This window comes from Dama dama, chromosome 3 (genome assembly GCF_033118175.1).
Source record: "Dama dama isolate Ldn47 chromosome 3, ASM3311817v1, whole genome shotgun sequence".
Lineage (NCBI taxonomy): Eukaryota > Metazoa > Chordata > Mammalia > Artiodactyla > Cervidae > Dama > Dama dama.
Genome location: NC_083683.1, coordinates 27,026,519 through 27,052,623, shown reverse-complemented (window position 1 = coordinate 27,052,623; position 26,105 = coordinate 27,026,519). Strand labels below are relative to the sequence as shown.

Below are 26,105 nucleotides of genomic sequence, written 5' to 3'. Positions count from 1 at the left end.
AGGTGCCTTGAGACCAATTCATAAATGTCTTTGTATGCTACACAAGAGCTTGAGCTTTGTCTTATAGGAGCTTAGCAGTCATTGACAGGTTTTTACAGAAAAGTGAGATGATCATATTTTGATATAGAAAAACCAGTCTTGTGATCATATGGGGAATGACTCAGAAGGGACTGAGGTGAATGAATTAAGGGCCAGCTGTAGTCATCAAAGTGTGAGACATAAGACATGAATTAAAATAGCATAAGGAGCCATTAAAAGACATTCTAGGAGGTGGCAACTCAAAATCTGCCGACTAATTGGATGAGGGCTGGAAATAAGGTAAGGGGAGGGATTAAGGATGACCTCCAGGTTTCTGGGCAAGTGTTGGAACCTAAGGCTTCCCTGGTGGCTTAGCGTAAAGAAATACCCTCCTGCCAATGCAGGCGACTCTGATTCAAAACCTGGATCAGGAAGATCCCCGGGAGAAGGAACTGGCAACCCACTCCATTATTCTTGCCTGGAGAATCCCATGGACAGAGGAGCCTGATAGACTGCAGTCCTTGGGGTTGCAAAAGAATCGGACACGACTTAGCAACTAAACAGTATTCATTTAGTAAACATTTACTGATCCTTTTTACTTTATATCAGGTACCCATCCAGATGATGGGGATAGAAGATAAAAAGGCAGTATCTTCACCTTTTTAAAAAATCTTACAACTTACGATCTTCTAGAGTGTAAATGATATGGTGTGTGCTGTTTTTTAAATAGCATTTGAAAACATAAGATAACATGAGATTACTGAAGAATTTCAGGATCAGCTTTTCTCTTTTAGCTTTTTTCTTAGAATGTTGAGCTCTTTGAAGGTTCTATTCCATTCTGAGTTCCCCTCCTCTAATCACCTCAACCTAGCACAGTGCTTCAGGCTTTTAAATGAATAAACATCTGTATAACTTATTATTAAAATTATAAAACTGATACTAATGGTATGAACAGTGTACTGTGTTGGTAAAAAAAAAAATAGTCTGTCTTAAGGCCTATTAAATTTTACATGAAGACAGGACCTCCAAGTTGGTGTTCAATAAACATTTATACCTACTAGGCTAGAGTTCAGAGAACTAGTCAAAGCAGGAGGATAGAAAATTGAGACTTAAATATATATGAGTGTGTTTAAAAAAAAAAATCTGTTCTTTAGACCAAAGGAAGATATACCTTGGGGAATGTTCAAATATTCAAAAACAAAAGGAATAAGCAGAAAAGGTTTTAAAAAAAGCCAAAAAAATATTGTAAGGACAAAAATTAAATAGTCAACAAAAGATGCTAATAAAATATCTACAGTATTCCCTCATTTCTTTAACCAGCATGTTCTAAGCAGCCCAGTTTTCAAAAATATAATACCACTTTTAATTTTCACTTAAAATGATTTAGATAATTTTATTTCCGAACAAAAACATTTTCTATAGAGAAAAAAATAAAAAGTTATTTTTATCATATCAGGGGTTGATATAGAAGCAGCTCGAAAAGAAGAGGAACGAATAATGCTTAGAGATGCCAGACAGTGGTTAAATAGTGGTCATATAAATGATGTCCGGCATGCAAAATCTGGAGGTACAGCACTTCACGTTGCAGCCGCCAAGGGCTATACAGAAGTTTTAAAGTAAGTATTGCTTCTCACAGTTGTTTTTCTACTTTGTTTTCTTTATTTCATTTTTCCTTTTTTAAGATACCTGCTAACATTATTTTGAAACAGTTTTTGAAAATTACTTGAATGTTCAATGTTATTGTTTTGTTTCTGAAGTTCTTTCATTCTCAAATTTTTATTATTCTCCTGTTGTTTTTTTCCATTACAGTTTTCTGATCAGTAAAATTTAAGTGTCAGACAACCATTACCTTCTGGTCTGGTAAATTATTAAGAGTCACTTTGAGGTTCCCAGATAGGTGAGCTCTGGATACGGAAACTAAGAACAATGTTGTGTATAATACAATCAAATTCTGAGAGCGTGATTTGTACTGATTATTTACTTACATAAAATTTGTCTGATTTTTTTTCTTTTTTCTTTTTAAGATTTTCACTATGTGAGCACTGGAATTCAGAGTGCTATTAGCATAATATTAAACCATAAGCAACTTAGACTATACAGTAAGTCCCCTATATATGAACAAGTTCTGTTCCAAGAGTGCGTTCATAACACCAATTTGTAAGTCCAATAGAGTTAGCCCAGGTACCCAACTAACACAATCTAGTACTGTACTTAATAGATTTATGATACTTTTCACATAAATAATACATAAAGATGAACAAGAAATAAAATGTGTTTAATCTTACAGTACAGTACCTTGAAAAGTACAGTATACTTGAAAAGTATAGTACTACAACACAGTAGCTGGCATTCAGGGCGGGCACTGAGTGAGCAGACAGGAAGTTGCTGACCTGAGGAGGGAGCAGTGGTAGGAGATGGTAGAGCTGAAGGGTCAGCAGCAGCAGGAGGCAGAGGACAGGCTGCAGCGTCACTCGTGTTTGACGTTGACGGCCCAGGTTCTGCTTGCTGGATTCAGTTCCATCTACCCTCTTGAAAAAAGGACCCAGTGTTGTCTGGGTAGTAGCTCTTTTTCTCTCCTCGTAGATCACACGGTAGCACTGGATGGCATTCTGAACAGCTGCTGCAACCTTCCTGTCCTGTTAACATTCGGGGCCTGTGACTCAAAAGCTACCCGTGCCTCCTCAGATGAAGAAACTCCCCTTGCCATTTCCTGTGTCGTGAATCGCTTCGGTGCTTCCGTTAACTTGTTCCTCTTGTCTCTCTTCGTCCTTTCTCTGGGCCTCCAGTTCCATCTTTTCACCGCACTCCACTCTAATTGCTGTTGCTTTTGTTCCATTGTTATTGCTTGGTACTTCTTAGCAGTACCAGGTACCTCAGTGCTGCTTTTACGCTCGCTTCTGGAGTCCTCGGCTTGAAATAAAGGCACTGTGCTGCTGTATTATATGCAGTGTTGGGTGGTGAAGTCCTCAGGAGCGCAGCCGCTGTAGTGGGTGCACACACATGGTAGTCTGTGCCAGACACGTGAACTGACTTCTGTGATTGGGCGTGTGAGTACATGTTCACATCTTTGAAAGTTCGAAACTTAAAGATTCGTATGTAGGGGACTTACTTATTGACCAACAAATATCCTTAGGAAAAGCTCCTATATGTCACAATAAATTTGTGTTTTGGTTTTTCCTTATGCAATGCAAAGGTGTTGGCAACTATATAAAAAAAAGAATTCATTGCATAACTTTTGTTATGTGTATGTGAAAGCTAATAAGACTGGCCCTCAGCAAAATCTCCTGCATCCTTTATGTTGCATTTGTTCCACCTGGGCCTCTAATATAAATCCATCCTCCTTATTCCCCCTCTTCAGTAAAAACAGTGAAGAAGTTTAAGTGGGTCTGTTATTCCAGATTTCCTCCTATTTCAATCTCTACTCACTTGAGGAACTTAAGCCTTCTCCTAGAATGGTACATTTAACTCTTAATTAGTTTCCTTGTCTCATCTGTTTCTCTCTAGTACAAAACTTTTCCAAACTTTCAAGGCCCATTAGTGTGGGTCATGAAATGAACTTAGTGAATTGCAAATAGCATTTAAAAGAAAAGAATTCAGAATATCAAAGAGTATTACATATGGTGAAGATAATTTTATTTCTTAAAATCTTGTTTCTGTGAACATATATATGAGTACTGGATTGCCCTGTTAAGTGGATTTCTAGACTGCTTCCAAGTGGTGTTTGTAATTCAGTTATCCAGGCTCTTAACGTCCTTTGTTAAGATTCTTAGCAGAAATTGTGATGAATTTTAAACTCTTCAGCCTAGCACATAAGACCATTAGTCATCTGGCCATTGGTTTCTCTTTCAAGCTAAGCTGCTACCACTGATCCTCAGGCGTGCATGAGTCCAACTATATATATCCTCTTTAAGTTCTGTCATGATGTCTTAATGCATACTCTGATTTCTATCTAGAAACCTTCATTCACCATCTCTTCAATTTGGAATTAAATTGCTTTTGATCCTTTGACTCAGTTCAAGGCTCTTCAGTCTATGGGAAAAAAAGCTCAGCCTCATTCATAATAATTGCAGATAAAGCTGCAATGAATCATCATTTTCCATCTACTGTGCTGGCAAAGATCAAAATACTTGGCACAGTGTCGGCAAAGTTGGGAAAAGGCACTCTCACATTATTGGTAGAACTAAAAAGGACTATTGAGCAAATTTTATCAAAGTGACAGTTATCCTTTGGTTTAGCAGCATTACCTCTGGGAATTTTTTTTACAGATATTCTTACTCTCCCTTAGGAAATAAGGTATGTGCTAGCAGCATTGTTTACAATTGGAGTAGGATAATGATTGCCTAGATTATGATACATCCTTTCACTAGAATACTCTATAATGATTAAAACACTACTTCATATATGAAAGCAGCAATAGGATGTGTTAAGTGTCAAGCCAAGAATAGAACTATGCCTCATTTATGTTTATTTTTTAAGTTGTTATCTGTTTATATATGCCTAAAATATCTCTATAAGGATCTAATAAAAAATAGTAGTATGATTATCTATGGGGAGTTGAAGCTGGTTGGCTAAAGGTCAGCAATGGGAAAGTGACTTTCCTATATAGTCATTTATTTTTTATTTTTGAAACTTGGGCGTATATTACTTAGGAAAGAAAATATGAAATCAAAAATAAATAGAAGAGATCCATTTCGGATCTTGCTATCTCCCCCTTTATTCCCTTCCTGCAAACACACACAGCCCCTTTCAGCTGACTTTTAGGATTTTCAGCTCTGTACTTCTAAGGCAGCTTCACCATAGAACCTGTCTGTGAGGCTTGATTGTCGTTTTACTTGACTTTTGTCCTCCATTAGAAGTTCCTTGAGTATAATAAGTACCATCTTCTATTTTTGGAGTATCCTTGCATGGCCTGGCATATAGAGAGCCTTATGTTTGGAAGGGGGGAGGGGGGAATGTTTCTACCTTTCTCTCCACAGACTCCCCAGTACTTAGAATACCACTCAGGATATTTAACATTATTATAGTTCATATTTCCTAATGGTGGATATATTTTTATTTTTCCCTGTTAATATCTGATGATGTATGTTTTAGTACCCATATTTTTTTAACTTAAAGCTTCAGACTTACATCTTCTATCCTGTTTTTTAGATCAGTGGCTCTTAAATGTTGATCTGCAATCAGAAACAGGCAGTGATGTGAGGTCATATGGAGGACTTATTAAAAAATACAGATTGACAGGGCCCATCTCCCAAAAGACTGATTAATTCAGTGGAACTGGGGTGGAGCTGGGGAATCTTTTTTTTTTTTTAAAGAAGTTCTTAAGATGGTTCCACTATGGAGCCATAAATAGAAACATCTTCTTTAGATATTGTTAGGAAATAGGGAAATCAGTTCTTAAACATAAATAAACGATGATATGTTAGCTATCACTACCACCTCCTGTAGGTAAAAAGAAGCCCTTCTCAAGGTCAACATCTTGGAAAGTAAGGTAAAGGTTAACCAGATTTGAGTTATGAGGTATTTAGTGTTCGCCTTTGTGTGTGGGGCTGTGCTGTGTGCAATTTATAGACCCATTCTTTGATCTCTTATGAGCTTAATTTCTAAATAAAGGTTGATGTCGATATATAGTTAGAAGGGCATACTAACATTTATGCAACTTTTTGCATTGTATTAAAGTGTATTCCTGTTTTCTAGCTTTGTTGATGATTAGAGTATTTGCTTTCTACTGCTACAGAAAGTAGACTCAACCCCTCAGAACATTTGTCCTGCTTTGTTTTGTTTCTAACAGATTGTCATTTTCCTGTGAAAATTTCCAGTGCTAGACCATAAAGGTTCATGAAAACTTGCACAAACCAGTTCCTTTACTGCAAAGCAACAATAACACTACAAATTTTTTTGATCCCGTATTTTGAGAACGTGTTCAGCCTGAGATGATATATCATATGGAAGCCATTTCCTACAATAAATCAGTTTAACATACAAATTGATCTAGTAGTTTTGAAAAATTATAGACTTCCCTGTGAAAATTTCAGTTAGAAACATCTTAATAAGAATCAGTGTCATACCGAACCATAAGACACAGTCAGTAAGAGGAATAATTATGAGGAATTAATTAAAACTGAATTCATTATTATGGCAGTAACTCAAGATTCTCTATTCCAGTGTTTTCTGAGAATTACTTTCTTTTGCCCTAGTTAATTTGTTGAGGGGAGGAGAAATTTTGAACTATGAAAAGAAATATATTGCAAATTTATGTTTAAGTGCATGGTATATAGCTGTTGATTATGTTCACTTATTTCTAGATTTTAATGATTATCTAATTCACTGTAATTTGTTTAGACTTTTAATACAGGCAGGCTATGATGTTAATATTAAAGATTATGATGGCTGGACACCTCTTCATGCTGCAGCTCATTGGGGTAAAGAAGAAGCATGTCGGATTTTAGTGGATAATCTGTGTGATATGGAGATGGTCAACAAAGTGGTAAGCCTTTTAAATGTACCTTAAATATTTTAACTTTTAAACATACAGTTTTATTCTTTAAAATATTATGAGACTATAAATTATATAATTGTGTTTTTCGTAATTGTCAATTGTTTATTCATTTTTATTATTAAGTCTTTTCCAGCTACTTATGAGGTGATTTAGGTGCTTCCATTGATTTTATATTTAAAAACTCATAAATTAAGAAAATTTTGCAAATGTATAAGGTAGAATATATTCTAAGCAATGAATTTTCTGGTGTTCTGGAAACTTGTACCAGTAGGATTATTATAAAGACTAAGCTGGCAACAGGAAAAATTCTTACTATTTTTGGCCACCAGCTCTTTAAAATTGTCTTTTCCACTGTGAATAAAAACAGATTGACAGATGTTCACCTGTACTGATTTTTGAAACTAAGTCATACCTGTGACTAGCTGAACTTTTAAGTATATTTGAAATGCATATATTGATTACTCTAGTAAGAATTTAATTAATTTTTATGGTGGTAAAATAGAAATAAGATTTCAAAAAGGCAAACTTGGAGTTACTACATGACCCAGTAATTCTGCTTGTAGCTGTTACACCCAAAAAAATTAAAACAGATGTCCATACAAAAACTTGTATACAAATGTTCGTAGCAGTGTTATTCATTATATACCAGAAAAGCAAAGGCAGATGCAGAAGTCCATCAGCCAGTGAATAAATTATCAAACTGTGGTGTACCATACAATGAAATATTATTCAGCAATTACAAAAAGAATGAAATAGATACTTGCTGCAACATGGAAGAACCTTGAAAACAGTATGAAAAGTAAAGGAAACCAATCGCAAAGGACTATATACTGTAGGATTCCTTTGGTATGAAATGTCCAGAATAAGTATAGTAACAAGAATCTACAGTAACAGCAAGTACGTTAGTGGTTGTCTTAGACTGGGCAAGCAAGGAGGAATGGCGAGGAGATGGCAGTGGGTATGTCATTTATTTTGAGGATGATGAAAATGTTCTAAAACTGGTTGTGGTGATGGTTGTAAAACTTGTGGATATACTAAAAACCATTAGATTGCATACTTTAAATAGTTGACTTGTATGTGAACTATAGATCAATAAAGCTGTTACCAAAATAAGTAAGGGGATGTATATCAGTTGCTTCTTCCTCACATGGATTTTTCATTTATCTACTTCAAGTCATTTGTACCATGTTTTGTACCTACTATAAAAAAAAATTTACCTTATTCTTTCTGTAGAATTACGGAGAATCACTGAGGGCATTATTTATTGACAACTTTTTATCATCATCAACCCTTTGTTTTCTGTGTAGGGCCAGACAGCCTTTGATGTAGCAGATGAAGACATTTTAGGATATCTAGAAGATTTGCAAAAGAAACAAAATCTGGTACGTTTGATGACTTATCTAAAAATTGTCTCTATTGGTGAATTCCCATATAACGATTTCAGACAGTTGAAAAGATGTTCTTATAATATTTTGTACTGTTTGGTTTTAAGTTATTCTCAGTAAACAAATTAAATGACAGTAAATGAGAATAAAGGAGTAGTGGTGGTATTTTTTTAGCCTTTTGTGTTGTTTTTTCCCCCATTTCTCTAGCCTCCCCTTCCCAAAGGAATACTTAGATAATGTGTGTGCATGTGTGCTCAGTTGCTAATTTGTGTCCAATTCTGAGACCCCATGGACTGTAGCCTGCCAGGATCCTCTGTCCACGGGGATTCTCCAGGCAAGAATACTGGAGTGGGTTGCCATGCCCTCCTCCAGGGGAGCTTCCCAACCTAGGGATTGAACCCCCTTCTCCTGCATTGTAGGTGGATTTTTTACCTACTGAGCCACCGGGGAAGCCCTGTATAATGTGTATGTTCTCAGTAATGTTTTTTTGATTTCATAAGGAAGTTTGCTTAGAAGGTGGAGACTATAAAATCTCAGATTTCAAAAATAGCATACCCTAGAAAAGCAAACAGTTACATAACTAGGAAGCAGTTGTTTAAGTATTATCAGACATCCTAAATGATTAATGGACTCTGGCTTTTTCAGTAAACTAAAGTTGGAGGGATCTTTAAAAAAAAATCCAACTTAATCCTTTGTGGAGCACCCCCCCACCTTTTTTTTTTTTTTGGCTGCATAGCATATCTTAGTTCCTTGACCAGGAACTGAACCTGTGCCTTCTGTACAGAAGGGTGGAATCTTAACCATGGGACCACCAGAGAAGTTTCCTTTGTGGAGATTTTTAACTGTCTAGTTCTTTTTTATTCTTTATCCAAGCCCTTTTCTTTTTAGGTAAAATTTAAATCTTTGTTCTGTCTGTTTTGTTTTCTTTTAGTGTTTGGGAACCTACTTTGTTGCTATTTTAAATTCTGTATTTTGCTGATTAATATTATTTTAATAGTGTTCTTGTTTTTCTTTGTGTAACTTTTATAAAGCTCCATAGTGAAAAACGGGAAAAGAAATCTCCACTAATTGAATCAACAGCTAATATGGATAATAATCAGTCACAGAAGACCTTTAAAAAGTAAGTAAAATATTAAAGTAGATTTTGTTATTTTTTTAAATGAGTTGGCATGATAGCCACAGATATGATTATTAGATTTTGTGGTTCTGAGAAAAATTAATACATTTATATTATATTTTGACCTTTTGTTTTTATCATTATTTTAAGGCTTTTTTTCCTTTTACAGCAAAGAGACATTGATTATTGAGCCTGAGAAAAATGCATCCCGTATTGAATCTCTGGAACAAGAAAAGGTTGATGATGAAGAAGAAGGAAAGAAAGATGAATCTAGTTGCTCTAGTGAAGAAGAGGAGGAAGATGACTCAGAATCAGAAGCTGAAACAGGTAAAATGTGAAGGATAAAAGGATTTTCAGTGAAATTTTGAGGAAGTGTAAAGTAAGATGAGGTCAGAATTTAATTTTGAAACCTTTCAGACTGACATGCTATTTAAGATACCTGCCAAGCCAGCAACAAGCCTGTAAATTACGTTTCAGGAGTGTTGGGATTTTAAGTATAGTTGTGATTTTATCATTCTCTAATTACCTGGATGCTCTTGATCACCTCTGTGTTTTACTGACCTATATTTTTAAGTTTGAAGAAGATGAAGAGGTTTCTAAGACTCCTTTTGGGTGGTACAGATAGGGTTAGATGGGTTCCCAGCAATTCAAGAATGTTCCTGCTGCTTTCTGAGACCCAAATACAGGAAGCTGGCTCCCAAATATTTCCTGAGTAATAAGTTTTAGAAAGTTGGGACGGAGTCCCAAGACTTTTTCCTGTAGACGTGTGGGGAAATTTATTTTGTTTTGAGAAATTTTAAAGATACAGAAAAATATAATAAACATTCATACTCAGACTACCAAAACAAAATAGCTATTGACTTTTAGCTGTATTTGTTTTAAATTTTCTTTTAATAAAATTAAAACTGTTGTCTTCTTTAATCATCACCCTAGTCTACTTCTCTTTCATTTCTTTCCCAAATCACTATCATGAGTTTTTTCCTGAATCTCCTAATCCATTGTCATACTCTTATCTTACATTCAAAAATAATATATAGTCATTATAAGGTTGTTTTGTGTTTTTATTTTGTACCCTAGAAATCGTTATGCAGCTTGCTTTTTTTACTTAAAAGTTTTGTTTCTATCTGTATCTTTTCATATGTAATCTATCCCTTCAGTTGCTGTATAATATTCATTAAATACATTGACTTCCTTTTTGATAAAAAATTAGCCTAATTCCCAATGTTTTATTGTAATCAGTCCTGGAGCAGTCATTTTATAATTATCTCCCTGTATATATGTCCAAGAGGTTCTCTAACATATATACTGAAAAGTTGGATCATTGAGTCATATTTTCATTTTTCACAGGTGCTGTCAGATTGTTTTACTATAACAATTTAAATCCTCTTTATTATCAAGGGTACAGTTTCTGCATTTTTTTCCTCTGGCTCACATTTTTATAAATTTTGTTCACTGAATTGCTTTTATTCTTTACCACCTAATCACTCAAAACTTCTGAAGAGTTGGAGATTCCAGTATTGCCATCTTTGAGTTGTGTAACCTGGAATTTTGGCACTTTAACATATTTACCAGAAATAGTATTTCATTTCCATTAAGATTTTTATCAATGCAAAACTGTCATCATAATCTCAGGACTAATTTAGTGATCAAGTGATAAACACAAAGGAGCCCTAGAGTCCCTTAAACTCCCCCTGTTTCCTATGGACTCAACAACAGCAGTTTTGAATCAGACTATTTTTACTCACTCAGCAAAATATTTTCTCTAAGAAAATGTGAGAAGTTAAAGTTTACTAAATAAACATGTCAAGGAACATATTGTTAATTCTATTTCCCATTAAAACCAAGATACTGCCAACTAGGTACAGACTAGCTTTGTTGCCAGGTTATATGTTATGAATTTATTTATTGCTGTCAACATTGCTGGTCAGGTAAGTCAGCATATCTTTTGCCTTGATGACACAGTAGTATAAGTAAAATTGGAAGTAGAACAACAGGTAGTCATTGACTATTAAAATTTATTTGTATAACATGCTAATTAAAACATTTCTAATTGTGAAAGCAAATTATATGAAAATCAGCACGTAACAGTGTTCAAGAACATGAACTGATTCATGCATGTAATTGTGGATGTAAGTTATTTAATCTGATTTCTCTGTGAAATCAGGGTAATAATACCTGCTTTACATGGATACTATATAATAATTACTCTGTAATAAATATTAATTTTCATATATTGAATAAAATTAAAGTTACTCATTTAAATATTAATGTACATGTTTAATAATACTTCAGTTAAATTTGTTCAGTTCATTTGAAAGATAAAATGACACCATTGAAATTTAAACTGACTCAAATACAAGTATTTGAGTTATTTTTACATAGTTAATCTCCTCTCTGTGAGATATGCTTTGGCCCCTGGTCTCTAGTGAAATCTTGTTCTTGTTCAGCCTAAGTCAAGTCTGACTCTTTTTGACCTCATAGAGTGCAGCATAGTAGGTTCTTCTGTCCTCTAGTAAAATATATCCTTACAAATCAAGCTACATGCACATGTACACCAAGACTAGCACGCAGATCTCCCAGCTCATATAGAAGAGTTCAAGAACTGAAAGTCCAGATATCTCAGAGATTTTGTTACCTAATTTTTTCTTAGTTGATCCCTTCTATACAACTCACTGGGCTTCCCTAGTGGCTCAGTGGTAAAGAATCCACCTGCCAGCTCATTTTTCCGCAGCTTTCAGGTTCGGATGCACTTCAGATGCTCAAGGATCACAAAGAGCTCTCATGAGAATGTGGTTTGATTCAAAGGAGCTTCCAGGTTGGAGGACAGGACAGGACCTATCCCAGTGTGGATTATGGTGATGCTGCAGCGTCTCATCACCAATCCCCAGGGATTCACCTGCCTCCCAGGGTGAATGCAAGTTGTCCCGATGGCAGTAGATTAATGTGTCTTACAGTGCCTTTCAATCTGCTTAGGGTCTGACTCCTGGAAAGAGCTGAGAGAGGAGCAGCTTGTTCCTTGTTCTTATATACTCCTGAAGAGCCTCCAGAGTTAAAACTTCCACTGCCACTTAAAATTTCTCAGAGGTCCAGCTCCTTGTCTGTAGCCTGAGAATGATTTGAGGGGAAAGGACTAAGCCATGTTTTTGCTCAACTCCAGTCTGAAGTTAAAGAGGTCTGAAGAAAGAACAAAGCATACACAATGGAATCCAACTTGGAGGATATAAAAAATGATATGAAATTTTCTTGTACAGCTTACCTGTTCAAATTAGCATACAGTCTTCTCAGCCTTTCTAAATAGCAATTTTTTTTTTTTTTTTAAACAATTTGCCTGCCAAGCAGGAAACATGGGTTCGATCCTTGGGGTCAGGAAGATCCCTGGAAGGAGGAAATGGCAACCCACTCCAGTATTCTTGCCAGAAAAATCCCGTGGACATAGGAGTCTGGTGGACTACAGTCCACAGGGGCGCAGAGTCGGATGCGACTAAACAGCGACAAGATACAAACTCTCAGTATTAGGCACTGCTAACTGGCAAATCTCCTGACCTTTCGGTTGAAATTTCCTTGTCTCTAGAATGGAAAGAATTAGACTAGGTTATCTGGATAGTTCAGAACTAATTACCATCAAATTGTATTATGTTAGTTCCCAATTTGAAGTTGTTTTTTTTTTTTTTTAAACAGGTCAGATGTCCTTTATTCAGGGGGAAACAATCTGTGAATTGGGAAAGTACAGTGCCTCACAAGCAGTGGAGCACTGTTCCCAATAGATCTGGGGGCAAGAATGAGTTTTTTTTTGTTTTTGCTTTTTCCATTTATTTTTATTAGTTGGAGGCTAATTTACAGTATTGTGGTTTTTGCCATACACTGACGTGAATCAACCTTGGATTTACACGTGTTCCGCATCCAATTTGAAGTTTAAGCGTACCAGTCACTGCTGAGTTTCTCAGCAAGCTAACTTTAAATGTTTCTCTGAAGCATTGTACTTGATAATTGTGTTCTTCCTGTTGCTAGTAGCTAGTTGTGCCAGGAAAATTTGACTCTATCTCAAGAATTAACCCATGTAAATCCTGTGTGGTTCCTTCTCTCTCACTCTTTGAATATCAACAAAGCTTTATCATACTTTATTTGGCAAGCTTGAGAAAGCAGTCATTTCCCTGTAGAGCTGCAGCTTGACCTGACAATTTCTAAACTGTTTCTTTTTTCTTTTTGCATTGTTGTTTCCTTGGGAAACTATTTTATGTTAAATAACTATTTTGCTGGATTTTCTTTAGTTATATATTTACAAAACCAGTTTTAAATCAGTTTCATATAAATCAGATTGAAAATAGGTACTCAACCAAAAGTTTAATTTCCTTCCAAATGATTTATAAACATTTGAGAGGTAGTTGAGGGAATGAGGAAGGGAAGCATAGTTTTGTTTTTAGTTGGTTTTTTTTTTTTCCTTTAGGACATGAAGTTTTTATTCTTCATTGAAGTTAAATGAATATAAAGGGCTTCAATAACATTGATAATGTTTACTTAAGTTGAATGATAGATACCTGGGGTTTGTTTCATTATTACTAGTAAACCAACCATAAATGTTTGCATATGTGCATATACATTCTTTGATATATTTATTTCAATAATACAAAACAAATTTTTAAACCTAGAGAAAATAGAAAAAAAGAAGAAAATGCAAAAAAACACGCTGAACTTTATTTCTCCTTCCAGACTATAAGCTTTATGCAGTTATTTTGTCTTTTCATTGACTGATATATCCCCAGCACCTAGGACCAGTGCTTGAGGTATTAGCCACTTAATAAATATTCATTGAATTAATCTCTCCAGTTAAATGGATTATTTCCCAGGAGGATGGTTTTAATTAAGAGTATACATGAATTGTACTTAATTATGCTGAGTAGACTTAGCTTCTGTTGAATGAAAAGACATTTAACAATGAGAAAAAAAGCTTATTAGACTGAGTTTAGCTCATTCAGTTTATATGAAAAGCTATGGTAATAGTGATTTTTAAATGTGTCAGTTTGGCCTTGTCCTTTGATATAGTTTGAAATTATGCTTTCAGCCCTATTAACATGGGAAGAGAGGTAGTATAATAAAAATGAATATCTCATAGAGCTTTAAAAGCAGTATATTTCTTCCCAAAAGTATAGAAAGATACCTGTTCTATCCCATTTGAAACTAAAGGAATACTTTAAAGCTCAGTTAAATGACTTGACCATTTGAAAAGTAAACTTTTCTAGCCCATTTATAAATTATAGTTAATTTAAAGGTTTAAGTTTATATGTGACTTGTGCTAAAGGCTAGTTTGATTTCTGTGTTCAAATAGTCTTTGAATTTTTGCTAGCATCATATTGATTTTTTCCTAATATTTCAAAAATCTTTTTCTAAGTGATCAATTATTAGTTGGAAATTGTCTTGATACATTGTGGGAAGAGATTTAACCTAATTCAACTGATGTACCCATTTAACTTTAGACCTTTTAGGGGTGAGAAGGAAGGCTCTTTGTGACATTTAAATGTAACTGTTTGACAGGAATTTAATTACTGACAACAATTTTAGATGTCCTACAGCAAAGAAGAGCTGTAAGTTGTAGAAAAGCAATATAAGTTGTTTTACTCATTAGAAAATACATAGCTCTTGAATTTTTTGAAATTATGTTGTATTCAAGTGTTCAGGTTTTGAAAATTAATTTAATAATTTTTTAAAAATTTCCATAGTGTTAGAAGTACGAAAGTCACATTTTATTTGTGCTTTTTATTCTTAAAAGCCTGGTTATGTGACGTGTTCTTATTTAGGTCTCATACATATTGAGACATTTCTAGAAACTCCTTAAAAAATTCTCTTGTTAAAAGGGATGATAGTGGGAAAAGACTAAATTGACAAAACCTTAAGCAGAAATACAGTATTAAATACTATTTTCAATACCTCTGAAACTGAACTCATCTAGAATCATGACCCTTAATGTTTTTTTTCTTTTTTTCCTCCTTAAGATAAGACAAAACCCATGGCTTCTGTAACTAATGCCAATACTTCTAGTACACAAGCAGCTCCTGTAGCTGTTACAACACCTACTGTGTCATCTGGTCAGCCAACACCTACATCACCTATTAAAAAGGTAAGACAAAATAGTGTTTGTTAAAAAATAAATGTATTTGGTTAAATGCATTTGGTTAAAGCATGAAGACAGTTCTAAGTTTAAGATTTTAGAATAAAAATATTTTTTCTTTATTTTACTGAGATTTCTGCTGAACCTATTACATTCTTTTTGCAAATACTCTTTGCAGTTGATACTAGTTAATCATTAAAAAAATAAAGAGCAGAAAAATAAGATTTTTCTTATGAAAAACTACTGAGCATGGTAGTTTTTTATTTCCTTTGACTTTTGAGAAACAAGAGTTTGGTATCTTTTATTTTTTTGGTAATTTCACATGTGTATAAGTTAAGCACAAAAAAACCTGCCACAAGTCACTAAGAGAAGTGGAATCTTGATTTTCTAGTTCATTTACAGAGCACCAGGTATGTCTGAGCAAACCAGAGGTCAGCTGCTGACCCCACCTCTTGTCAGTTGTTACGACTGTAGGCGAGTTGCTATCTTCCTTATGTGTTCTCCCTAAAAAAGGACAAAACAAAAACGGTAGCAAAGAGAGAAAATAAGCTATCCTTGTTAAGTAGTAATCGAAGGAGCTTGGCTGGTGACTAAAGTGCTCCCAGAACGTTAGTTTCATTTCTTCCTCTTCCTTACTTTGTTCCCTGTTCATTTATTATCCTTCAAACTTTCCTTTCTCCACCAAACAGTGCTTTCCAGCTAGTGTCTTGATGTTCAGGACTTCTTCTCCCTGATGTTTCAGAACCCATACTTTTTTAAACCCAAATTAAAGATTAAGGGTTTTTCTGAGGGTTGTTTTTTTTTTCTTTCTTTAACCTGCTGGTCTCTTTTTAAAGGCTTCTCCCTACCAGCCCTTACCTGTCTTTTATGAGCAAGCTCATTTCCCTGTCTATGTAACACACACTCACATACACATGTTTGTGCATGCGTACACACATATGCACTCAACGCTTTTTTTTCTTTTTCTCAGAACTGTTTTAAGAATTGACTACTTTCACTGTAACACAGTATTACTGAGTAATATATTTAAGTACAAATGCATTATCCCTTATTACCACAGTGAAATCAACATACTTAGAAAATTTGACATTGATATAAAACATTATTTATGCTAATATACAAACCATACTCAGAATTTTCCCAGTTGTCCTCCTAGTAACACCTTTCTAGATTTTTCAAATCTATGTTTTTTTGACTTTTCAGATTTTTATTTTTAAAAATTTTTTGATTTTTCAAATTAAGGATCCATTCACAAATTACACATTGTATTCATTTATCGTGTCTCTGCCTTTGAACTTCTTGTTTTGTTGCTTATCTGACATTATTTGGTTTGCATTGGTTTGAGGACTGATTTTAAATCCCCACAGCAGTTCTATCATATTGTCAGTTTTGCTAGTCTTTGGATTTGATACCAAGTGACCACAATTTGAGCCTTTTAAAATCATAAGCTAGAGAAAGATCCGTACTATTATTAATAATCCTCCCCTGAAACTCTTCCAAAGGAAAGCAGTAGTGTGAATTTTTAGCGGTAGAAATAACATGAATTTCACTTGTACAGTTTGAATATCAGGAGACTCTGACTAAATCATCTCACTCTCTACATTCTAGAACTGAGGGCTTCTTAAATACAATTAGAAATATCCTCACATGGCCATAATTTATATATGCTTTAAAATGAAATTCTCTAGAAGCAGTCTGTCTGCGAAATTTTCAAGATAGTTATCATAACTGGAGTTACCATGAGCTGCTTTAACTAAAGGTTTATTTAATTATAGAACCCCATTTTACTTCTTCAGTGAATACTGAACTTTAACTCTTTTGATTTATTTTCTGTTAGAACTACAAATTTATCAAAAAGTTCCCAAAAGCTCCATTCCCTTGGCATAGCTAACTAAGAAGTCAGCTGTTAGTCTTTTGAGTATTATAGCTAAGCAATCTCTTTCCTACTGTAGTCAAATCATTACAGTAGGCTTCTTATCAATTATATTTTTCTCAAGCATAACCCTAGATTTATGGCAGTTTGCTTCTCAGTTTATGCCAACTGCCCTCACTGAAAGCAAATACTTAATAGCTCTGTTAGATTAGTGAGCCAGTTATCTCTTCGCTAATAAAAGTTCTTATTTTATTCTTATTAATTATTAATCAGAATTGATTCTTAATTAAGTTGACCTAATGACAATTGTTTATCTAATTTGTATATTTGGAAACTGCATTTTATTCTCAAGTTGAAGATTACTTTAAAGATTATTTTGTTTCAGTATTTGTTCTTAATGTTTTATGGCCAAATTTTATTCAGAATAAAAAAGTCTTGTACAAAAGAATGAAGTATTTTAAAATTTAATCAGTACTATGTGTGACTTTTAAAGCCTGTTATATTCAGTGATACTGTATTTACTTTAGCATTTTAGGTTTTTATTTTTAACGTTTTAAGATTTTCCCTGTAACTTAGAGACCTAACAAATTTCCTTAAATGTATTCTTAATTTATAAATGTATCATAGAAGATTTTGTAATTAAGAGTTCTGTATTTAGGTTGCCTCTCACTCCTCAGCTTCTGTTTTTTAGACAAAGCTATCTTAAGTTCTCTAGCTTCTTCTACCAATGCATAAGCCTTATATAAATAGACACACATACACATGAACATTCATGGCAAGGAATAGATCACAACCCTAAAGCTCTAAAACAGTATTAAATTTCGCTTATATTCTGTCATAACTCCTGATAACTGCAGAGAAACATAGAGGTGTTCACTTTAAAAGTTCTTCTCCTCAGTTGTTAACTTGTCAGCTACAATTGCAGAACGATTCCTGTAGCAATGAGATCAAGCCTATAATTTGTGGATATATTAACTGTAAAACCATTAGTTTGATCTTATGATTTAACTAAATAGTAAGTTTATTTCATTATTTAACTTATTAAGTTAATATAAGCTAATAATGAATATTTTATATTATATTAAAATTTTATCTTAACAGTTGGTTTATTGTTAGTTAATGTTTTAACTAACAATAAGTTTAACTAACACTGTTTATATATATAACTCTGTAGTCAAAGTAAATATTGTTGGAATCTTAAAAAAGATTATCTATTCTGTTATCTACACATACATTCCAGTACTTGTAAACTATATTTTCTTTACTAGATGATGAAAATTTAGAGTTTTCTTGATTACGTGTTCTTGCTAATTGAATCTAATTATCAAACATAATAAAATTCAATAAAAGACTATGTGCTATGGGTATATGAAGTATGCCAGTAAAAGTTTATAATTATAAAAGAGTGGTTTTAAAATGGAAGAAATCATTTTTGATTTGAGATAGTGGAGTTAGAACATTTATGATAGATTTTAAAGAATGTGTAGGTAGTATTTCAGCCTAACAGAGAGGAGAGTTTGTACAGTTTGTTGAAAGAGAAGAGAAACAATGTGATCAAAGTAGGGATAATATGGAGTATTTTTGCAGGAAAAATGAGTTGTCAAGTTTGATTAATTTACAGGATACATACGTGAAGTGAAGCGGGAAAAGTAGAGCCAAACTGTGAAATGTTTTCATTCCAGTGGTAACGTGTTTGCGATTTGATAGATACAGAGAATCATAGATATTTGAACAAGGCTATAAGAGAATTATTCTTTACAGAATATTATTCTGACACCAGTGTACAGGTGTTTTTGAAGGTGAGAGACTGAGTGAAAGGTTTATTAGAAAGTCATTGAAGTTTCCCAACATGATAAAGAATATAAATCAGAAAAGTGGCAGTGGTCTTATATAAAGGAGAGGAGGAGGTTTAGAGACTTGTCACTTAATTTATAATTGCAGGAAGATGACAAAGAAGAGGTCTAACATAACTTTCAAGTTGCAGATTCAGGGGATTGGGGCTTGCTCCACAGTCCAGTGGTTAAGAATCCCTGCTTTCACTGCAGGGACCATGAATTTGATCCCTGATCAGGGACCTAAAATCCCACATCCTACATGCCTGCACAACATGGCCAAAAAAAATTTTTTTTAGGGGTTGAATAGATTACTTATGCCAGTAACAGAAATAGGGAACCAAGGATGAGTTGGTTTGGAAATACAGGTGTTATACTTTAAACATTGTTTCAGTTTCAGGTTCCAGTTTCCTTATATATAGTCTATTCCTCAGGTAAATAGAAATTCAGGACTAGGAAATTAGAAGTGAGATTGAGTTGCAGAATAGCAAATTTGAGAATAAGCTGAATACAATGCTTGAGGATGTAAAGAAGACCCTACTCCCAACACTCGGAAGAAAATATAAGGAGAAGATAGGATATATGAGAACAGACTGTTGGAGTGCTTATGTTACAGGGTGATGACAAGGAAAGTTGCTACAAGAAGACCAAGAATGGGGATAGTCAGAAGAATAGGAAAGTCAAAATATTGTCCTGGTTTTAAAAACAAAAAGAAGAATTTCAGGGAATTAAGTATACTTGAGTCTCTTAAAGAGGTTCATTTATACACCAGAAACAGAAAGATGCCTTTAAACAGATAACCAGTTCTTAAATTGAAATTTATGTTAGATAGAGAGGAAGTATATCAGTTTTAACAGTACAACAAAATCTCTTTAAGTTGATAATACTGCCTTATTTTTCTCAACTCTAAAATGATAGTAAAGTTCTATTTCATTGGGTGGTTGCAGGACTAAATGAGATAACCAATATGAAGCACTTAGTTTAGGCCTGACACAAGTGAACATTTGTTAAATGTTCACTTCTGCTGTAACATTCAGCAAATACTATTTACTATTTCATCATGGAAGAGTAAGATTTGTTTCCAGTTTGGGCAAGGTTCTAGGGGCAGAGAAGGATTAGCAAACCATAGTCTGTGGGCCAAACCTGGCCCACTACCTGCTTTTTATACAGTCTGCAAATTAGAATGCTTTTAATATTTTTAAATGGTTGGCAGAGGCAGGGGAAGATTAAAAGAAAAAGAGTATTTCGTGACACAAATTCTAACTTCACTGCCCCTAAATAAAGTTTTATTGAAACACACCCACCTTCTTTCACTTGTGTGTTACCTATGGATGGGTTTGTACTGTAACAGCATAGATGAGTAGTTAAAGCCTAAAGTTTACAACCTGACCTTACATAGAAAAAAAGTTTGCCAACCTGTGTTCTCGAGTAGTGTGACTTTAAACTCTGAAATCAGTAAGGAATCATCCCTGTGCCTATCATACTGGGTAAAATATTACAGAGCTTCCTGGACTTTCTCAGCCAAGGGAGACTTGAGCGTTTTACTGATTTTTTTTTTTTTTCCACACTGCCATTTGGCCCAAAGGAATACCTCTTTATTTCATTTATTAAGTAGCTACTACAAATAGGTTAGTAATGGCAGTTTGCACTGTGTCCAACAGATGTCACTGTACTTCACTTAAAATTTTAAAACATTCCATAGCACTCCTGTGATTTTGTTCTTGCATCTTGAATGCCTCAGTTCACATTTTGGGAACTGAGAAATGCTGTATGTCTTGAGTCTCTTTTCAACCCTATTGATAGGAATTAATTACTGGAAATACTAGAGGTTTTTTTGTCTAGAAAGTAGACCTCCAACATTATGGTGCTTTTAACAAGTTCTTTTAAACTTCTGTTACAGTAAACCTGGGCTATAAATGTGAAAGAAAGATTGTTTTGAGTTGTTTATTTTTAAATTACACATATCCTGTGCTTGTAGTAACTAGTTAGTTGCTGTGTTAACCGTCTATATTTAACTGTGGTTGAATATTTAAACTCTTTAAGTGCAGTTGATGAAGTAAACTAGTTAAAGATTATGGGTGTTTCGTTTTTAGGGCTGTTGAAAAACTGAAATGAAATAAATATTTGTACAAAAATAGTTTTTAGTTGACATGTTTAATGTTTGGTAGAAAAATCCAGTGGTAAATTTAAGACTATGATATTTAAAATATTAATGAATTAAATATTATAATTAGATATATATTGATGATTACTTTTGTTGATGATGATGGATTTAAAATTTCTTAACCCAAGAACAAAGTGAATAAAAACAAAATTCAAGTGCAGTAGTTTATTCACTCCATACTAGAATATTACCAGCTCTCTGTGCTTTTAACTGCCTTAGAAGTTTCTCAGTTAGATTTTTTCAGATGCTCTTATGCTAAAACTGGAACTTATTCCCAGTGATTCTTAAAGATTAGATAGTTACCCAGTATTGGGGTTTTACTTTATTATAAAATTCTTTTAAAAAAGGAGAAAAGTTTGTTTTGCTTCTAACTTCCTTTTCTGTTTTCAAACTTTCAATCTGTGTCTCTTTACCTGTCTTATTTTAATTGGCTTTAGTATGATTTCGTTGCTCCTATCATGCCTGTGGTGGAGTCAGTAGACCCCGCGTCGTGGAGGCAGGGCTTGCGCAAAACTGGCATTGTTCTTGTGCCCAGTAAGGGTGAAAAATCTATGGTGAGGCTTTTCCATGTGCAAGGGTTTATGTCAGGTTACAACATAACAAGTTTAATGTGAATATTGGTTTCAACGATGCATGGTTTTAAGTCATTATGGTGTGCTCATTTCTCTTCTCTATTTGCATCATAATTTTTCTGTGTGATACAAAGTGTGGAGTGTGTGTTCTTAAACCTAACATCTCAACAGGTAATATTTCTTTTTTCAGTTTTAGATCTTTACATTTTGACTAAGACATTAACCTGCTTAGTAAGTGTTTCTCTTGAAACTGTTAACTGTAATTTTAAAGCGTTTAATCTGTAAACTTCTCCTTTCCAGTTTAAGGACTGATCGGTCTTGATAATTTTTTTTCCTTTTCCTGAAAAATAAAATAAAAACAGTTTCCAACTTCAGCTACAAAAATTTCTCCCAAAGAAGAAGAGAGAAAAGATGAGTCTCCTGCATCTTGGAGGTTAGGACTTAGAAAGACGGGCAGTTACGGTGCACTTGCAGAAATCACAGCATCTAAAGAGGCTCAGAAGGAAAAAGACACTGCAGGTGTCATGCGCTCAGCTTCAAGTCCCAGACTTTCCTCCTCTTTGGATAATAAAGAAAAGGTAATCTGTTTCACAATTTGGTTTCTGTAAGAACTATAACAATTGGTTCTCCACTGTGTATCATTATAATATCTATATATCAACTTAATTCAATTGATTTAAAGAATGACATGAAAATACAAATGTACCTACCTTCAGCCAATATCTATATGGAATATAATTATTGGGGAAATCAGATATATTTACCCAAAACATAAATTATGAGACTGTACTCAATTATAGGAATCCTTTACTCTGTAAAGGAATTCTTTACTCAATAAAATCTATCAAGTAACAAGCTAATTTTATTTATTAAGAAAGATTTTCAAACTTTAGGAATGCATTTGTTCTAGACTGTGATTATACTCATAGGTTGCATTTATCCAGTATCTACAATTTCTTTACCTACTTTTTCATCTGATACATCACAGCTTTGTCCTAGTGAGCAGTTTTAATAGCTGTATTTTGAAAGGCATTATTAAATTGCATTAAATACAATGCACCACAGTTCTTTCAATGCTATTTTATGTAATTGGATTGTTTATTTTCCATTGCATTTTTAGTACTCAGATATTTTTCCATATAGCTTTCTTGCTCTATATAAGAATGTTTATTTGTATATATTGAAATTCAGAAATGAATTATTCATAAAGTAATCTTAGGATTTTTATTTTGTATAAATTTATTGTCCTATTGTCTTCCAAGTACTTGATGGATACCATATAATGAGAATATAACAGATTCCATTACATGGCATCTACACTCTTAGATTTGGATAAATATAATTGAAATAATTTTTTGTTTTGTATAATGTTATTTTTTAAAGCATAGAATATCAAAGTAGTAAATAGCTTATATAATGTAAACAGTTGAGACTTACCAATGAATCATATTTGAGAACTCTTTTCTCTGAAAGAAATAAGGATGTTTTGTCTTATAATACTATGTTACAGTAAATAATATGTTATAGAAGTTTTAGAAACAGTCATTAAAATGTGGAGGAATTTTTCTTATGTTAAAATGATCTAATTCTAGATTAAAGGAGAAAGAAAAGAAAATTAATTTGAGCGGGCTGTCATGTAGTGCTTACAGTACTTGAGTATTGATAGACATCAGTTTTAGAGTTTTGCTAGGAATGATGGAAATATTATCAAGTAAACTGTGATGATGGTGTAATTATATGTAGTTGCATACTTTTTCCATACTTTTTAGCAGCACCTGTAATCATCACACTGGTTTATTTTCACACTCTGTTTCTCGCCATTGTGTAGGAGAAAGATAGTAAAGGAACTAGGCTTGCATATGTTGCACCTACAATACCAAGACGACTCGGCAGTACATCTGACATTGAAGAGAAAGAAAACAGGTGAGTGCATTATGATTTGCTTTATTTATTTATTTTTTTACTATGAAATCTTTACTGTCTAGCATGAGAGTTAATATATGCGGGTTGGGTGGTTGTGATTATATGGGATATGGATTTCAGGAAGGAATGGAGGGTATCCCTAACAGTAACAGCATCAGGTGCGCGGGTCTGAGGGGGCACAGAATTGGTATGTTCATGAAATAACAGTATAAATAAAGGCTTTATGGTTGTATCAGAGGGAGAGGACAGTTGTGGCAGATGAGGTCACTGAATAGTGTATGTATGCTTCTAAATATTTGGAACATAATACAAAAGGAGAAGGAAGGGAGAAAAAGCCATTACTTGACCACTGACAACATTTTAGTTTGTTTCTTCACTTTTCAATACATATAGAGTATGAGAACTTTTTAATTGTAGTCATGTTATTCAGTTTATGTCTTTTTCTTTCACCTGAGATCTCATAAGCAGTCTTATATGTTAGCATGTTGACTATGAGGGATCCATATTTTCTAAGGGATTCTTGCCCACACTAGTAGACAAAGTGGTCATCTAAATTAAATTCTCCCATCCAGTCCATTTTGGTTCACTGATTACTAAAATGTCGATATTCACTCCTGGAGTCTGAAGTCAAGTGGGCCTTAGAAAGCATCGCTACGAACAGACCTAGTAGAGGTGATGAAATCCCAGCTGAGCTGTTGCAGGTCCTAAAAGACAATGCTATGAAAGTGCTGCACTCATTATGTCAGAAAATTTGGAAAACTCAGCAGTGGCTACAGGACTGTAAAGATCAGTTTTGATTCCAATCCAAAAGAAAGACAATGCCAAAGAATGCTCAAACTACTGCACAATTGCACTCATCTCACACGCTAGCAAAGAAATGCTCAAAATTCTCCAAACCAGGCTTCAACAGTACATGAACTGTGAACTTCCAGATGTTCAAGATGGATTTAGAAAAGGCAGAGGAACCAGAGATCAAATTGCCAGCATCCGTTGGATCATCGAAAGAGTAAGAGTTCCAGAGAAACAACTACTTCTGCTTTATTGATTATGCCAAAGCCTTTGACTATGTGGACCACAACAAACTGTGGAAAATTCTTAAAGAGATGGGAATGCTAGAACCTCCTGACCTGCCTCCTGAGAAATCTGTGTTCGGGTCAAGAAGCAACAGTTAGAACCGGGCATGAAACAACAGACTGGTTCCAAATCGGGAAAGGAGTATGACAAAGCTGTGTGTTGTCACCCTGCTTATTTAACTTATGTGCAGCATACATGATGAGAAATGCTGGGCTGGAGGAAGCACAAGCTGGAAGCAGGATTGCTGGGAGAAATATCAGTAACCTCAGATATGCAGATGACACCACCCTTATGGCCGAAAGCGAAGAGGAACTAAAGAGCCTCTTGTTGAAAGTGAAAGAGGAGAGTGAAAAAGTTGGCTTTAAAGCTCAGCGTTCAAAAACTAAGATCATGGCATCTGGTCCCATCACTTCATGGCAAATAGATGGGGAAACAGTGGAAACAGTGACAGACTTTATTTTCTTGGGCTCCAAAATCACTGCAGATGGTGACTACAGCCATGAAATTAAAAGACGCTTGCTTCTTGGAAGAAAAGCTATGACCAACTTAGACAGCATATTAAAAAGCAGAGACATCACTCTGTCAACAAAGGTCCATACAGTCAAAGCTATGGTTTCTCCAGTAGTCATATATGGATGTGAGAGTTGTACAATAAAAAAGGCTGCATGCTGAAAATTGATGCTTTCAAATTGTGGTGCTAGAGAAGATGCTTGAGAGTCCTTTGGACTGCACGAAGATCAAACCAGTCAATAATCCTAAAGGAAATCAGTCCTGAATGTTCATTGGAAGGACTGATGCTAAAGCGGAAGTTCCAATACTTTGGCCACCTGATGCAAAGAGCTGATTCCTTAGACTAGATCCTGATGCTGGGAAAGATAGAAGGCAGGAGGAGAAGGGGATACAAAGAATGAGATGGTTGGATGACAATACTGATTCATGGACATGAGTTTGAGCAAAGGAGTTGGTGATGGATAGGGAAGCCTGGTGTGCTGCAATCTTTGGGGTCACCAAGAGTTGGACATGACTAAGCAGCTGAACTGAACTGACGTTAGCGTGTATTTTCAACAAACATTGTTTTTCATCAGTACATAGTATTTGTAGAGTAGATCTGCTGATATTAAAGTAACCATTCCCCCTGCCCAAACTGTGGACATTGAAATTATATAATATTTTGTCATCATAAATAAAACTTCTATAGACATTTCTATTTCCCCTCATAGGTAGAATTATTCCTTAGGTATAGAATCTTAGAACTGGAATCTTAGTGAATTGCTTTCATTTCTTGACAAATATTCCAAAGTGTTTTTCTAAGGGAGTTTACTTGTTTTTACTTCTACTATGTTTATTAATGTGAAACTTCTTTAACTCTATTTTAAAATTATCTGCCAGAATCTGAAGGATTTTTTTTTTCACAGAGATTCTTCAAGTTTGCGAACAAGTAGTTCATATACAAGAAGAAAATGGGAAGATGATCTTAAAAAGAATAGCTCCATTAATGAAGGATCAACTTATCATAAAAGGTAATAATATAATTCTTAAGTAACGTTC

At 34.3% G+C, this 26,105-nt stretch overlaps 1 protein-coding gene across 5 annotated transcripts in view; it reads left to right on the top strand.

Moving 5' to 3' along the window:
* PPP1R12A (protein phosphatase 1 regulatory subunit 12A) overlaps positions 1–26,105 on the top strand; it is a 159,754-nt gene that overhangs the window by 94,586 nt on the left and 39,063 nt on the right. For all 5 annotated transcript variants that reach the window (XM_061125149.1, XM_061125130.1, XM_061125159.1 and 2 more), the window contains exons 4-12: positions 1,475–1,634; positions 6,358–6,502; positions 7,822–7,896; positions 8,931–9,019; positions 9,186–9,343; positions 15,004–15,128; positions 21,923–22,138; positions 23,389–23,483; positions 25,973–26,077. In XM_061125149.1, the coding sequence (XP_060981132.1) occupies positions 1,475–1,634; positions 6,358–6,502; positions 7,822–7,896; positions 8,931–9,019; positions 9,186–9,343; positions 15,004–15,128; positions 21,923–22,138; positions 23,389–23,483; positions 25,973–26,077 (1,168 nt within the window). The remainder of the gene's footprint in view (positions 1–1,474; positions 1,635–6,357; positions 6,503–7,821; positions 7,897–8,930; positions 9,020–9,185; positions 9,344–15,003; positions 15,129–21,922; positions 22,139–23,388; positions 23,484–25,972; positions 26,078–26,105) is intronic.